A 16,904-nucleotide genomic window follows, 5' to 3' on the forward strand; every position below is an offset into this window, starting at 1 on the left:
TCAAGACCAGTTGGCCAGTTCTGCTGTATTCCGAAAGTATCACCCTGTCTTTCAAGAGAATGACTCCTAATGTGGGATTCTGCTCACCCCTGGTTTTTAATGGCATAAACCAGGGGTAGTCAAACTGCGGCCCTCCAGACGTCCGTGGACTACAATTCCCACAAGCCCCTGCCAGCAAACACTGGCAGGGGCTCATGGGAATTGTAGCCCACAGACATCTGGAGGGCCACAGTTTGACTACCCCTGGCATAAACTGACCTAAGGATTCATCTAATCTTGAGGCAAAATATAATTTTCAAAATGAAAATAAATAAATAAATAAATAAGAGGGCTTAAAAACAACAACAATAATGCTTGATTCTTGCAATACAATCTATTTTAGGTGTTTTTTGTTTTTGTGAAAGTTAAGCAGATGGCTGAGATTTGGACACAAATGCTTAAAGCCACCTTGGAAATTTTAACTGCTGCAAAATATGACTACATTTGATTAAAGGACTCTGGTATGAACACATCATAGCAGTACCAAAGTAGATTGGTTAAGTATTTGTTTGTTTCTGGGCTCAGTTTAAGGTGCTGGTTTTATATCAAGCCTTTCATAATCTGATGGGCACGTATCTGAACGGCAGTCTCTTCTGGTGTGAGCCCATAGGCTAGCTTTGTTTCTTCTGGTGCTGTCACATCACTCTGTAAGATCATTCTTGGCTTGCATGTCCATCTGGAATGTCTCCCAGAGGAGGTGAGACAAGCATGGCCTATTGATGCTTAGAAGAGGCTGCAGAACATTTTTCAGAGGGCTTTTTGTTGAATTATTATTGTTGGGATGGACAGTTTATATTCTGCTTTGTCACTTGATGGCCGATAACTTTTTTGGGCAAAGTTATGGTTTATCCATGGGGGGAGGTGTTTGCTTGTTGTGCTTTGTATATGTATCTGTAAACTACCTTGTCCGGTTTATAGAGGGAAAGGTAGTGTTTAAATAAATAAGGGCTAGGCATGTCTTCAGTTGGAACTGGCAAACCTACTTCCCAGAGACCATACAGGTCTGTACGGTACAGGTTGGAATTGGCAAACCTACTTTCAAGAGACCATACAGGTCTGTACGGTCTCTTGAAAGTAGGTTTGCCAATTCCAACTGGAGACATTCCTGGAAACGTAGGAATGGAGGGGAGGGAGTTCACTGGGATGTGATGCCTTAGAGCAGCTTTCTCAATCAGGCTTTCATGAAACTCAGGGATTTCTTGACAGCCCTGGAAGGATTTCCTGAATGGGTGCAAATTAATTAATTTTAATATATCTTAAATTTTGTTAAAATGTATTGAGTGATATGACCATTTATTCAAAATGAAAATAAAAGGTGCTACTGGACTCTGATTTTATTATGACCATTTATGATCATGGTGACCTGTCCCTGCCCCCCAGTGGCCAAAGATGGGCCTGGAGGGGGTGACAAGGGGAGGGGCCCCGAGTGGGTGCCTATGCAGCTCTACTTCCCAACCATATTGTGCATGATTGCGTGACTTCTGGGGTTCTTGAAGCCTGAAGAATGTTTCAGGGGTTTCTCAATGGTAAAAAAGGTGAAAGGCTACCATAGAGTCTGGCCTCCGAAGCTGCCATTTCCTCCAGGGGGTGTGATCATTGTAGTGTGGACATCACTTGTAATTCCAGAAGAACTCCAGGCCCCAGTTGGAGGCTGATCACCTTCATGGAAGTGGAGGATGTTAACTGTGTTTCTGGTGGGGAAGGTCTGTGGTAAAAAAAAAAAAAATCTCTCTTCTTGAAGGGCTGGGAAGAGAAAATAAAAACAATTTCTTCAAGCTTTCATTCCACTGGAGACTCTGTTAAAGAGGTGAAGTATAAAAATGGATCAGTAAAAACTGCATTTTCTCCATCTCTGTTTATTCCTCTATTTCATGACTAGGATGGCCAGCATGAGGCTAGGAACTGGCAGGAGACTCATTGCTGGGAGGGAGGCCTCACTGCCAATGTAATGATGTGGCTGGCAATGCACTGATGTAATTTCCGGCACAAGAAGATATGTTAGCACGACAAGGCACCAGCTATCACTTCCCCCTATTTCCTTCTCAGTTTTCTTATAAAGAAGGTTTGTTTATATATCCCACTTTTTGCTACCTGAAGGAATCTCAAAGGCCTATTATGCACGGCTGCTGAAACAGCGGTATGGAGAACGCGGAGAAGGAAGAAGCGAAGCAAACCGCTTACGCACGGAATGCAACGGCAGCAAAACCTAGAGTATCCGATTATGCACGCGACTACTCCGGAGCTGCTTCTGGTTGCACCCTGGTCCCGGGAAGCTCCATTTTCTTTCGCATCTCGCTAACGCGGCTTTTTCAGTGGCATACATTGACTCTGCACCCAGTTGCCGCCTGCAGCGTGCATAATTGGTTATTTTACCCGCCACCATTCCACCCCGAATGCAGACCTTCCACTCCGCACATAATGGGCCAAAGTGGCGTACAGTCACCTTCCCTTCCTCTTCCCACGACAGACACCATGTGAAATAGGTGGGACTGAGAGAGCTCTGAGAGAACTGCTGTGTGAGAACAGCATTATCAGGACTGTGATGAGCCCAAGGTCACCCTGCTGGCTGCATGTGGAGGAGTGGGGAATCAAAACCAGTTCTCCAGATTAGAAGTAACCACTATTAACCAGTACATCTAGCTGCCAAGTGTGGCAGTGATTGGAACCCTTGGGGTTTTGCCACCTTGGCGACTCTGTATTGGTGTAAAGATGGCATAGAACAGTTTTAAATAAAGTAAACCCTAGCCAGGACCAACCTAGATTACTTTAGAGAAGTTATACTTTTGGTATAATGTGCTCAAAAAACCCCAGTTGTTACAATGGTTTTCACTAGAAACCATGCACAGCATTTTGTGATAGATGTGAGTTTTGTGATATTACATTCTTTTTTTGGGGGGGGGGAGTGTCTGTGGACTAGTGTGTCTACTTGCAATCTTCTTGGTCCTTCTGTTTTTCTAACTAGTTCCTTATTGAGATGCCTCCCACATTTATTAGGAGAGACCAAGATGTGTTTTTCTTTTCTAATTTACAGCAGTTTTGGTTGACCTTCAGGATGGGGGAGTTGATCCCCCTGTAAAGCCTGCCTTTCCATATACTATGGAATATAAAGCAGAGGCCGTATCACATGATATCACTTTCCCCTTCAGGTGGAAAAAGATTTCTCTTGCCAACATTGTGAAAATATTAAGAGAATTACCCTTCTGTTTAAATACTTGCCAATAAAATATTTTGTTGTACCTTGTTAAAGTAAAAAAAGTTTATTTTTGTAACCTGATAGAATGCAAAGCTCTTATATATCTGATGTTGTTAATGCATGAAAATGAACTGGGAGAAAGTACCAGAGTAGAAAACATAGATTTTTGGATCCAGCCTAAAGTCAGAGTTTTGGCTGCCACTCAGTTCTATCTATCCCACTGGATTTGTTGGCTAAGAATGGAGGAGGGTGTTGCTGCCAGGACGGTTGGAATACTGAGTTACTTTTCCATGTGGTGCAGCATGAGTGTGTGTGAGTGTGGAGGGGGGTCCATGTAGATTAGTAAGTATACTGTATATCCATAAAAGAAGAGGAAAGATTTTTAAAAACCCTTTGCTAAAGGCTGGAATAGCCTTCCTCAACTTTTTCACCATGGAGAAATCCCTAAAACATTCTTCAGGCTTTGAGAAACTCCAGAAGTGGCACAATCGTATAGAATATTGTTAAATAATCTCTGTTATTCTGTGCGTGTGCATTCATCTGCTCATTTCCTTAATCTGCCTTTTTCATTGACATGCCAAGTGAAATAAATGCAACCAACAATTTAATAAAACTAGATTGCAAAGAGAATGTACACTAAGAACAGTGTAATACATACAAGAAAGGAATAAGGTACAAAATTAGAGAAACTATGCTAAAGTATAATATATATACAAGTAAAGTTAATAAAGAATGTGTGTTTGTGTTTTAAAAGCAAGTGGCATAGAACAGAATCATAGAGTTGGAAGGGACTACCAGGGTCATCTAGTCCCTACAGCAGGGGTAGTCAACCTGTGGTCCTCCAGATGTTCATGGACTACATTTCCCATGAGGCCCTGCCAGTATTTGCTGGCAGGGGCTCATGGGAATTGTAGTCCCATGAACAGCTGGAGGACCACAGGTTGACTACCCCTGCCCTACAGAATGCAGGAAATGGCCACAAGAGCCAAGGACCTACACAGTCCCTTCTGTCCACCTACTTTGATTGTTATAAGGGAGAAAAATCAATCACTGATTCTCATAAGGGAGAGAAAAAGCGGTATAACTTAAATAAATATTTACATCCCACAGTGGCGATTAACAATTCCTTGGGTATGCAAGGAAGGACCACATGAGACAAACACTGGCACATCCCTTCCTGCCCACCCACTCACAATATGCCTAAATTAATAAAATCAGCATTTCAGTCAGATGGCTATCTAGCCTCTGCTTAAAAACTTACAAAGAAGAAGAACCCACCACCTCCCGAGGAAGCCTGTTCCACTGAGGAACCGCTCTGACAGGAACTTCTTCCGGATGTTTAGCAGAAAATTATTTTGAATTAATTTCATCCCATTGATTCTGGCATAGCCGCACAGTCTTGTGTCCATGTAGCCATAAGGCAAAGGTATCCCCTGTGCAAGCACCGGGTCATGTCTGACCCTTGGGGTGATGCCCTCCAGTGTTTTCATGGCAGACTCAATACGGGGTGGTTTGCCAGTGCCTTCCCCAGTCATTACTGTTTACCCCCCAGCAAGCTGGGTACTCATTTTACCAACCTCAGAAGGATGGAAGGCTGAGTCAACCTTGAGCCGGTTGCTGGGATCCAACTCCCAGCTTCATGGGCAGACAGCTTCAGACAGCATTTCTGCTGCCTTTACCACTCTGCGCCACAAGAGGCTCTTTTTCATGTAGCCATAGTAAGACCCTTTCTTGATCACTTGATATTACCTGTTTACACCCCTGTCCAGCCTTGGCTACAATAGGCAGTATTGAAGAGGCCATTGAGAATCATTCAATATTCCTGTTGCAGGAGACAGCTGGGTTATGTGTGGGGAAGAGGACTGATTCCAAAGTCTTTTTTAATTCCCTTGAAACTTGTTCCATCAAGTTCTGATTCCAACAGCTACTGGAAAGATTCTGGAAAGCCAGCAAGCTCATCTGCCAGTTGGCTTCCTCCACAATGCACTTGTTTTTGTGTTGCGCTTTGAGGATACTGTGATGGAGAGCCACCAAAACATGGCTTGTTGCTCCAGTGCTTCAGGTTTATATGCTTTTCATGAGGGTGAAGTTGAAACTGACAATGGTAGAATGCTTAAATCAAGTCAAAACAAGTTCCTAGGTAATTCTTCATTTTTGTTTCTTTCACAGTGACTCTATAAATCATAGGTATATGCAATGTACATTATACCAAACCAATGTATAATAATAATAATACACTGATTCATGTCTAAGCAGCATACCTTATATTAAAATAAAATGATCTTTCTGTTGTTAAAGTTGTCAGCCCTTCTTGTCTGTAACTATACAAAATATATATAGATATCAAATCTTCATCTTTCCAACACTACCAAATTTTAGTTATTATAACAACATTTTTGTTATATTTTAATTCCAACTTACCTGATAATATCAACTCAAACCATAGGTTTGAGCAGACCAATAGTATACTGTTTCATATGTTTCAAAGAAAACACGAATAATCCAAATTATTATTAAGACTTCCAGGGATCAGAGTATCCATTAAGAATATTAGTTGTGCCTCACGGCGTAATAATCCGTTTCTAATGTCCGTTTTCCAGATTGTGTAGACCAGAATCTCTGTACCAATGGCAAGGGTTGCTACAAATGTGGGGTGCTGACCTAGATATTGTCAGCACATAACAGGCCAATGGGATCCTCCTGTGACAGAGTTTCAGTAGCCTTCTGATTCCACGGGGCTTGTTGTGACACAGCATCTAGTTCTGCCACCTGCAGATGAGGTGGATTGTGAACCAAGCTGGACTTAATATGCAGCAGTGTGTCCATCTCTTCCTTGCCCCATTAAGAAAGCAAGGAAAGGATGATACATGTGGGTGACTGGTGGGGGATATCTCATATCTTAACTGTGGGTCAAAGGATGGGTGTGGGAGTAGGAATTTGGGCTGAGGAACAGCTTGCGAGAAAAGAGTTAAATAGCTTTTCTTCCTCCTGCTCCTGATAGAAGCTCCTTTTTATTTTTAAAAATCGAGAGACTAATACACATATTTTACTTGTAGCCTTTAATTTTGTCCTGCAAATAGGACTGAAGTCTGTACAGATCCTGCTACTGTGTTGTGCTGCCCTCTGCACTGGCTTCTTGCCCTCATTTGTTATAGTTACACATTTTAAAAGCAAAAGGGTTTGCTCCTTGTGTGCATACAATAGCTTTTTGTTTTGTTATGTTTTGTTTTGTTTCATCTGCCCTGTGTAAAGTACTAATCCTACTATATCGGCAGCAATGATGCCTTGACAGTGGCCCTGCTTGCAAGTTACAGCATGTACAAACTGTAAAATTGTTCTTTGTTATGTGCATTGAATATTTCTCATGAATTTTGAATCATCCAGGAAACCTGAGGTTGTATGGTGAGGAGCAGGGATTACGATGCAGCTTGACATTGTTTCACCCAGAAGGTCTGACTAGGAGAAGTCAGATGACAATCTTTTTGAACTTGGAAATAGTCTGCAGCATGTTCCATGTACAGATGAATGTGCCGTTCACAGATTCAGATCTCTTCATGCACAGTTAAGGATACCCTTGAGCAGTCTGGGAGTAGGAAACTACTCTCGTAACTATCAAAATGGATTGCCAGTAAAGGCGGGAGAAAAATCAAGGGCAGTGTGTCTTTAAATACTTTTGACTGCAAACTTGCCAATGTCACTGTTCACCAATGACTCCACATTGTTTATGAATGTTTATAGATAGGACCAACAGTAATGGGTTTCAACTACATGTAGAACGGTAGATATCAGGGAACAAACTTTCACAGTAGTTCAGCAGTGAAATCCGCTGCCTAAGGAGGCAGTGAGCTCCCTCTCACTGGCAGACTTCAAGCAGCAGCTGGACAGGTATTTTTCATGGATGCTCGAGGTGGATCCTGCATTGAGCAGGATGCTGGACTAGATGGCCTGCATGGCCCAACTCTATAATTTTGTCATTCTGACATGCAATGGCACCCACTGTGATGCAGATTTCTGGAAGACCAACAATATGGTTGCCAGTTTCTGTTTGGGAAATACCTGGAGATTTTTTGGGTGAAGCCTCAGGAGGGCGGGATTTGGGGAGCGGTGGCACTTTAATGGAATAAAGGTAAAGGTAAAGGTATCCCCTGTGCAAGCACCGAGTCATGTCTGACCCTTGGGGTGACGCCCTCCAGCGTTTTCATGGCAGACTCAATACAGGGTGGTTTGCCAGTGCCTTCCCCAGTCATTACCGTTTACCCCCCAGCAAGCTGGGTACTCATTTTACCGACCTCGGAAGGATGGAAGGCTGAGTCAACCTTGAGCCAGCTGCTGGGATTGAACTCCCAGCCTCATGGGCAAAGCTTTCAGACGGCTGCCTTACCACTCTGCGCCACAAGAGGCTCCTTAATGGAATATGATGCCATAAAGTCTATCTTCCAAAGTGGCCATTTTCTCCATGTGAACTGATCTCTGTCACTTGAGAGATCAGTTGTAAATCCAGTAGATCTCCACCCACCACCTGAAGTTTGGCAAACCTGATGGAAAAAATAATTTTAGATCTAAAGCCATCAAGAAATGTATGGTGCTGATATAGATCCTTAAAAGAAACTGCTGCCAGAATAGGAAGGGCTCTTTTAAAATAGCCCCTGGCTTAGAGGAAGGCTTGCTGTTCTCACTTTACCAATCCCACCCTCTCTGTGTATGCTTTTAAAATATTTATATTCCACCTTTCCTCCTCCTAAGGAGGGATCCAAAAACAAAACATTGCATAACTATTAGAACCAACTCAAAACAGCTATACAGCAAAACAGGAACATATTTTGATAGTCACAGCCAGTGTGTGACAAAGTTTTTGAGCTTTCTTTCTCTGAACACCAAGTGTGGGTGTATAGATTGCGCCCTTCCCAACCTTAGCCAGGAATGCTTGTGTGGGTGATTAGCAGGGAGCACAGAAGGTTGCACTGACTGCAGAAGTAAACTCTCTGAGGATCTCTGCCTTCATTTTTACTGTTGGTGCTTGGAATTGCCTGCTGAAATCCCAGAGGTCAGTGCCCTGACCCTCTCATGGTTAGCAAAAACAAGAATAACTTGTGCAGGTGAGCAGTTTTTATGCTGAATTAGGAAGTGTGAGCATTTGTTCCGTTTGCCTGATTTATATATGCCATGGCATTTTAATTTTCTTAGTGCAGAATGACCTAGTCCTGCCGTGGGGCAACTTCAGGATCAGAACAGCTTCTTCAGTGGCAGACAGCACCCTTCATCTTATGGCAAGAGCACAGAAGTTTTTATAGTAGCTTGGGACATCCAGTATTTTCTTGCTACCTCTGTAAACAGCTGCAGCCCCCTCTCTCAGGATGTTTCTAGCAAGCTTAGCATGTGAATTGGGCGTAGCAATAACTGCAGTTTGTGGGGCTTGGAATGCTTGCCAGCCCTGAGCTTTCCAAGTATTTTTTTTTTTTTTTTAGCCTTCAGAGCAAATTAATAACAGATGGCTGAAAATACCTTCCCTGCATATTGGTAGTGGCAAAGGGAATGTTCCATCCAAGCCTTGCAGTCTTTGTTTCTTGGTTCTGTACTTCCTTTGCTGGATCCAGGACTTTATCTGCTGCCTGCAAAGTCCTAGAATTGCTTTCAAGCTATAGCCTTAAAGGACGTGGTCTTGGGGAATTCTGGAGGGGCTGGGATAACAAAGAAGCTGGGCGATCTCAAGGAAGTATTTGTGGTTTAGAAACAGGAATGCAGCTCATGGGCTCCTTGCTGCTGTGCAGAAAGTTAAAAACCAGTGAGAGAAAAAAATGAAAGTGAAGGAGGAAAGAGGGTATCCTGTGTTCCTGGCTTAAGAAGTATTGATGCAGACATCACTTTTGCTTTTTGCTTAATGCAAATTGTCCAGCAGCATAAATTCACCAAATATTTCACTAGTCTGCCCGCTTTTTAGTTTGTGAATGAAAATGAACATCTTGTGTAAAGCTCACCAGAGGCCATTCTCAAGCAAGGCAGGTAGAAAGGTTTAACCAATAGGTGCTTTCTTTTCACTCTTTCCCTCCTATTATTGGTTGTTAACATTTCTTCACAGGTACAGAAACATTTTATCACTTCTGTACTTATTCCTGCCATACTCGGTTATTCCTGCCACAGTAACATTATGGTTTCCATTTTATAGTAAGCCTTGGAAAGGGACTGGGCTACTGAAGCGTGGGGCTCAGGGGGAAGTGAGCCTGACAGGAACCTGTATCTTCCAGGGGTCTTGAGATAAGATAGGCCCGTAGTTTTTGTCCTCAGTTTTTTGTGATGGGAGGATGGGGGGAGGGTCATTGTTTGCTTTAAATGATAGATTCAAGTGAGTAGCCTGGTTTAGCAAAAGAATTATCACATGGGTGTATTTGGGTGCTGTGACACAGTTTACTATTATAACAGGATTAACTTTTGCTTATATATTCCCACAGTCATGATGGTCAGTTCATAGTTTGAGGAAGATTGCTTGCACTCGAAAGCTCACGCCTTGAATAAATCTTTGTTGGTCTTAAAGGTGTCACTGGACCCTGATTTTGTTTTGTTGTGCCTTAAATGCGTTCATGACCAAAGCAACATTGAAACTGAAGACTTCCTTGTTGATAATTTGCCACTTATCCATTACTTTTTGGCATATGTTGGGGTGGACATCTTCATGTTGGGGAGAAAGGCAGGGACAAATTAAGTAAATGAATAAAATAAACATTTTTTCTCTTCTTGAAGCAAATTAGCATTTGTTCTTGCCCCAACTGCCCACTTTATATCTTGTAGTCTAGGGGAAAGGGTGGCAGATGTTCCTTGTTTTTCCTCCAAAGGGCAAAGCAATGAGATCAATATTTTGGGGTGGGACAACTAATGATAACCAGAATTTACTTCCTTTCTTATTACCTATGTATCTTCCCTACATCCATGATTTAGACACAGCTTGAGAGTGGCAGGAAGCCCATTCTCTGCCATGCTAGGGTTTTGTGCATAAGGAATTATGTGGGGTTTTTTTCTTCTTGTAGGAAAATCACACAAGGTTCAAACTTTGGCCTGCACTCCAGTCCAGAAAAAGTTTTGCTGCTTGCCCTTTTGTTTAGAAGATGAAAAAAATAAGTTGTAGTAAACTGCTTTTCTTAGCTCTACTCAAAAAAGAGTCACACAGCCAACCCTTGTGATGAAATGGTGTTATGAGTGCCAGTTTAGAGTAACCACAGACTCGGGGTCTGGTCTGGAACAGCTCCATTTCTGTGTGTGTGTGCAGAAACTTCAGGCAAGGAGCCAAAAGGTCTCATGCCGTTTGGAAGACTGGGCTGTCTAATGGTGTGTGTGTCCTTCCTTGTCCTTCACTGACCTCCTGAATATCCTCTTGTGGTTAGCCAGTTTCCTCGTGTTGCCAAAGCTGTAGCGCAGAATAGAACTTTGCTTCTGACTAGTCAATATCTTTAAACTTTGCCTCTGGAACTGGACTTCTTCTCTGTCCCCTGCCAGGTTTTTTTTTTAGTAAGGGAAAAATTATTTATATTGGCCGTACCAAGGGATGTATAAAATATCACCCCTTCAGGTTTGCAACCCAATAACAAAACTAATTAAATGGAAAACAACTATTAAATACAGTTTGTTTCCAGGAAAAAAAGGCAAACCAAAGATGAAGCCAGGGGAACTCCAGGTTAAGGCATTGATTTTGGGCTAACTCACTCACCCATATTCATCACTTGATAACTTGAATGTGTGAATGGGCCATTATTGATAAATCTTCCCTGCCACTGTGTACACAGTGCTTCTGTATGGAGCCTGTTCACATCAGCATCAGAACCTGTGAGTCGATGAGGTGTAGAATAATTGTGATGATCACAAAGAGAAAATGATGCAAATTTGCAAGGAAGGGCAGGAAATTAGGGTTGCTACACAGCTGTGCTAGGTAAAAATACCTCCTCCTTTTTTTTCAGTTTAGTGAGACAAGACTAAAAAAGCTCTCCAGAACTTCTGCTGGAGGACTCCTCCCCCATACAAATTGCAGCCGTGTATAAATCATAGTGGAGTTGCACATACACACACACACACACATTCTCAATGATCACAGCTTGCAGTGCCAGTGTCATTGGGTTCTTCTGTGCATTCTGTATGGTCAACATGTCCCCCCATATTATGAACTCGTGTGGCTCCCATTTTTCACAGTGGCTGATAACACAGCAGAGAATCCCCAAGATCTGTGCAATATTGGCAGCTGCTTGTCAGTTTCAAAAAGTCTTGTCAATTTCAACATCAGGGTTTCCCACCATCTTTGCCTGCATTGCTTTCTGTTCCCTTTCATTTAACAACCCATGAAAAACCTTAACCACGAGCATTTAAATGGAAGGTGCTTGCTTGGATACTGCTGTGCAGCTATGATAGAAGAATTGCGTAAATTAAAAAAAATAACTTTGGACACCCCCACATACACACACGTCACAAGTGATGATCCACCATGAACTACAAAAGTGCAGTTTTTAAATTGTAGTTGCAGAATAAATGCACCAGAGGAAAAAGAATGCTGCATAAGGCAGGCAACAGAACCCAAAGTTAAGATTAAAGGTTCACTGTTCTGAAAATCTGCAGTAAGAAATGTGTGCATAAATGGCCTGAGTGTAGTATCAAAACCGGCTGGTGCAGCTCCAGCCCATTCGAATGCTTCATTTCCCTTTGTTTTCTTTTGGGGAGTTGGCAGGAATGCTCTTTGGCTCTTTAAAGACTCAAAGCTTGCTGAGGCAGCTCCAAGCTCTCTCACCCTCTCTGTCTGTGCTCCATGATCTAGTGTTTGCATTTGCCTTAACAAAATAATAATAAAATTAAAATAAGTGAGCTATTAACAGACTTGGTTCAGCTTCAGAGCTGCAGTTCCAAAGTTGCTCCTGATTAGAGCCATGTGGGGAAGGAGGAGGCTGATCCAAGGCTACAGATTCCAGCCTTTAGGCTGATCTCATAAGGCCAGTCTCAAAGTTCTCGGGATGGGGCTCCTGTGAAAATGAATAGCCCGGGTCTTGCAATAACTGCTTACAGCTTCGACCTTTAGGCTGAAGACAGAGCATTCTTTTCCCGAAGACTGACAGAGGTCTGAGCGAGGGATCCATGCATCTCTGGTTACCATACCCCATTTGCCTGTAGTCAAACAGGTCTGCATGTTTTCCCTCTTGTTTCAAAAAGCAGGAAAAAAGTGTTAAACAAAAGGGATGTGTATGTATGTACACCATGGGAAGGGAAACCTCTTTCAAGCCAGTTTCCCATAGCTATTACCTAAATTTAAGTCTTACACTAATGTGCAAATGTGCTGCCAAGTTCTTAGAGAGACAGCTTGGTGTAGTGGTTAGGAGTGCAGACTTCTAATCTGGTGAGCTGGGTTTGATTCCGCACTCTCCCACATGCAGCCAGCTGGGTGATCTTGGGCTCACCACGGCACTGATCAAACTGTTCTGACCGAGCAGTAATATCAGGGCTCTCTCAGCCTCACCCACCTCACAGGGTGTCTGTTGTGGGGAGAGGAAAGGGAAGGAGATTGTAAGCTGCTTTGAGACTCCTTTGGGTAGAGAAAAGCAGCATATAAGAACCAAATTTTCTTATTATTATTTTCTTTTACTTCATGTATACCTAGCTTTCTCCCCAGTGAGAACCCAAAATGGCTTACATGGTTCTCCCCTCCTCCATTTTATCTCCACAACAACCCCTTAAGGCAGGCTAGTCTGAGAGTGCGTGACTAGCCCAAGGATACCCAAGCAAGCTTCCACAGTACAAGCGGAGATTCAAATCTTAGTCTCCCAGATTCTAGTCCGATACTGTAATCACTATGCAACACTGACTCTCTGTTGTCTGTTTACTTATTTATCAGTACTTTTATATCCTGCCTTTCTTCCTTCACGGGACTCAAGATAGCTTACACGGTGGAGTTCCCAAAAGAGGCTGACCAGACCCAGTCCTGTTTTTAGCTCCATCAAAATGCCCCCAAGCCATCTAGTGCTATCTACAGCATGAAATGTTAATGGCTGTATAATCTGCAAATGTATATGGTCTTCTGGGAGTGTCCTGAAAGTCAAGCAAACCCTGAAACATAGCCCCAAAACTGGTTAAGAAAAGAAGCAGAGCTTGATTCTTCTCCCCTTGACCATTTTCCTTTAGGTGTCTGTGGTGGCTTGCCATGAATCATTCTGTCACCTTGTCAGTTTGGGCTGGTTTTATCATCTTTCTTTCAAGGTTTCTGGGACAAAAGACTATGCTTCCCTATCACTAATGTTTTCTAAATTTCATATTTGTTTATTACTTCACACAATGCAGACTTGAATTCATTCTTACAAGATACGGTGATAGCCACTTGTTTGCTACTTGTCAAATGATTAGACAACTGTCCATTACTGATTAGTAACCATGGTCAAATAGAACTTCTTTATCTAGAGGCAGCCTGAACAAAAGAGCCAGCATGGTGTAGTTGTTAACATATCTATGACTGGAAATATGTGGATTCAAATCTTGGCTCCAAAATGTCGCTAGCAGTACTGTCCTAAGTCCATTGAAGGCCATTAGCTTAGAAGAAACTTACTTAGGACTGCACTGTAAGTGGCATTTCCTGTCTCTCAGCCTAGCCTACCTTACAGGGTGGACCTGAGAACAAGGAGAAAAGAGATAGGTATGGAGCTTCTTAGAGGAAGGGCAGGATAAAAACGAAACACATTGATTTGATGGTCTCCATTTCCCCCCCCCCCCCCTTTGTGATCTACACATCGTTTGTATGAACTTCTTGAAACACGTTTGCTGGCCACTTTTAGAAACAGAACTAAGGAGTTCATGCATTCTTATGCGTGCTTGTTGGTATTTTCATATATCAGAATGCATGTATATGTGCATACAAATAATAGTTGCGAGCAGCCATATCAGCTGTTTTCATTACTTCTGGGAAAGAAAAGGGGCATGGTTATTAGAAGGGTTTTTTTGGAAGAGCTATTACAGGCAGGGATACGTTTACCAATATCTGTAGAAACTTGAAAAAATTTTTTTTAAAATATCTGCCTCTGTGCACAGCTGTAGTGTTTACGGATTATTTAATTATTTTAGCTGTTCTTGGATACTTAATATAGAAAAGTGAGATATAAATATTTTAATAGCTACCTCTATTCATATGTTTGGACAGCACTGATGGTTGGGGGATCTTAAAAAATAGGATTTTGCCTGATCATCTGAAATGCCCAAATCTGGTAAATATGTTGTCCAAGACTTCCCAGTCTCAAGGAAAATCTAACAACAGGACATTATTGTTTCTCTCTTTCCAACCGGGGAATTAAAAGAGTCAGATCAAATGTTAAAGGCAATTGAAACTGTGCAGGGGCCCCGATAGAGAAGGGATTTAACCTTTCACCCCTGCATGGTTTTGCTAATCAAAACTGATCTCCCACACAGTTGTTACTCTTTTAAAGTGAAAAAAATATGGGCAAGGAGAGAGCCCGTCTGCTCACGCTCTTTCTAGAGTTGCTAAGTGCACTTGTGGGGAGAGGGATGCGTTAGTAAAACCTTGTGGGGATGAAGGCATTTCGCTTCTCCTTCCCACCCATGGGCGCAATTGCCCTTTGAAAAGTTGATGTGAAGATCTTGTTAAGGTACTCCCACACTAGTAGCGCAGAAGCCTAATTTTGGTCATTAGAAATCTCAAAAGTATATTTTTCACCTAAATGTCAAAATGTGGGGGGTGAACAAGCTAGCATTCTGGCAGAACAAACCCAGCAGCCTGTGGGGCAGGATGCTGGCTGGGCTGGTAGGGGGACACACGAATCTGTCACCTTTTCAAATTCAAGCTTGAATTTGGGTGTGGAGGAAGTTCCAGCAGCAGCTAGCACATCTCCGTACTTCAGTCGCTCCTGCTTGTATATCGGATAGCAGCTGGGAAGTGGAGGTTAATAGCGTGTGTCTCCTTTGGCGGGTAACAACTTGGTTGCTTGATACAGTGGCAGCTAGCTGGCCGTAGTGGGAGATGTTAAGCTCTAGCCTCCTGACAATTCATGATTCGTCCCTTGCTGTAATTTGACGTACTTTGACTTTTCCCGCCATGAGTGTCAGCAACTGCGTCTGAAGTCACATGACTTGGGACTCCATGATCATGAGATGTGATTGGAGGTGCAACCGTGTAGGCGTTTGGGGTGGAGCATTTCCACAGTCCAAAGATTTCCAAATTACAGTGGATGAGGAGGAATAGAGGGGAGGGGGGGGATTGTGGCTGCGTTTGTATTTCTGCATCGCTCCTTGACGCGGCCCTGTGCTCACCTTGGGAGAAGGTTTGCATTATGAACTGCTGCTCACCGCCTGCCTTAAAAAGAGTGAGCCGGGGAAAGGCAGAATGAAACGTAATCGGCGGGTGTTGCCTTACCACATTGCACTTGCAATGAGGGCAACCGGTGCCTTGGAGAGAATGGTCAAGTGGGTCATTTGAGGCAGCTCTGTTAAAAGTTTGTGCCAGAAAAACAGTATTTGCAAGTACACTGCTGTTTGGATGGAGTGGCTTCCTTATATATTTGCTGTTTGGCTTTTTGTTTTTCCTTTCTCATGGATTTAATATTTTTTAAATTAAAAAAAAACCCCTGGTGTTATTTTTTGCTGTCTTTTAAAAAAGCTGGAGGCCTCCATGCCCTAAGTCTCCTGGGGTGTGGCTCCCCCCTCCCCAGTTTCGAGAGGGGAGATGCCTTCCTGCTTCCTGCAGCAATCCAGTCCTCTGTGCAGTACTGCAGCCATCCTGGCGATGTACGTGCAATGTTCAAGAGGGATAATGGCCCCCACAGCTGTTCGGAGAGGGGAGGGGGAGGTCTGTGTAGGCTGAAGAAGCGGAGCAGCTTTGCCTCCTCTGAGGTTGGTCCTTGCTTGTGGTGAATCGTGTTTTCCTCTGGATTCCTCCATGCTTCTCTTTTCTTCTGCTTCTCCGGGTTTCGTCTTTTCTTGGCAGATTCTGCAAGTGTAAGTGTGACCGTGTGGTATGCTCTCCCCCCCTTCCTCTTCCTTGCCTGCAGTTTCCCAAGATGTCTGTCTGTCTCTTTCTTTGTGCTGCTAGAGAAGCTATTGACTGGGCTGTGCAGTACATGGGGCAGCTAGCCAAACGTTGCTGCCTTCTGCACACAGGATGGGTTTCTCTCCTGCAAATGGAGCCCCCCAAAACCCAGTGTGCAAGGCAATAACAGTCAGGATTTGCAGCTCTGTGGCAGAACTGTAGGAGAAAATTGAGGCACTGTCGGGGGAGGCAGAGTCCACTTTGAAAACAGTGAAATGGGAATCTTTAAATGCCTCTGTCAACATTTTTGCTTGCAATGTCTGCAGTATGGCATGGGATCACTGCAAGAAGAGTCGGGGCAAGAATGTCTGCAAATAATAATTCTAAACCCAGAGAATTAATTGTGCCAAAACAATGCAGAGTAGGAGAAAAGAAGGGCAGGCATTCTGGTGTGTGTGTGAAGGTTACCCTGTCATTTTTTTAAAAGAAACATTCTCTTGCATTTATACCATGGAGCTTTCTCATAATGACGTTAAACCACAAATGGTTGCTAACTTTTTGAAGTAGGTTTGTTGGATGTAGAATCTTTGCCAAAATCCTCTAGGGTTTGTTCTTTTTTTCTTTTTTTAAGTTGGCAGCTCTGTGTTTTTTTTTTTTTTAAGTATGTGAAGCATTAATGTTTCC

General features: G+C 43.0%; 1 protein-coding gene across 9 annotated transcripts in view; it reads left to right on the forward strand.

Moving 5' to 3' along the window:
- Nucleotides 1-16,904, forward strand: part of TET3 (tet methylcytosine dioxygenase 3) — a 93,479-nt gene that overhangs the window by 29,612 nt on the left and 46,963 nt on the right. Inside the window, exon 1 of one of the 9 annotated variants that reach the window (XM_077305471.1) lies at nt 15,901-16,189. The exons of 7 other annotated variants lie outside the window; for them this stretch is intronic. Coding sequence is in view for 1 of the 2 variants with exons in the window: in XM_077305469.1 (XP_077161584.1) it covers nt 15,989-16,084 (96 nt within the window). In the remaining variant the exon portion in view is untranslated. Of the gene's footprint in view, nt 1-15,900; nt 16,190-16,904 lie in introns of those variants that run through there. One more of the 9 variants, XM_077305469.1, reaches the window with a different exon arrangement.

This window comes from Paroedura picta, chromosome 12 (assembly GCF_049243985.1).
Source record: "Paroedura picta isolate Pp20150507F chromosome 12, Ppicta_v3.0, whole genome shotgun sequence".
NCBI classification, from domain to species: Eukaryota; Metazoa; Chordata; class Lepidosauria; order Squamata; family Gekkonidae; genus Paroedura; species Paroedura picta.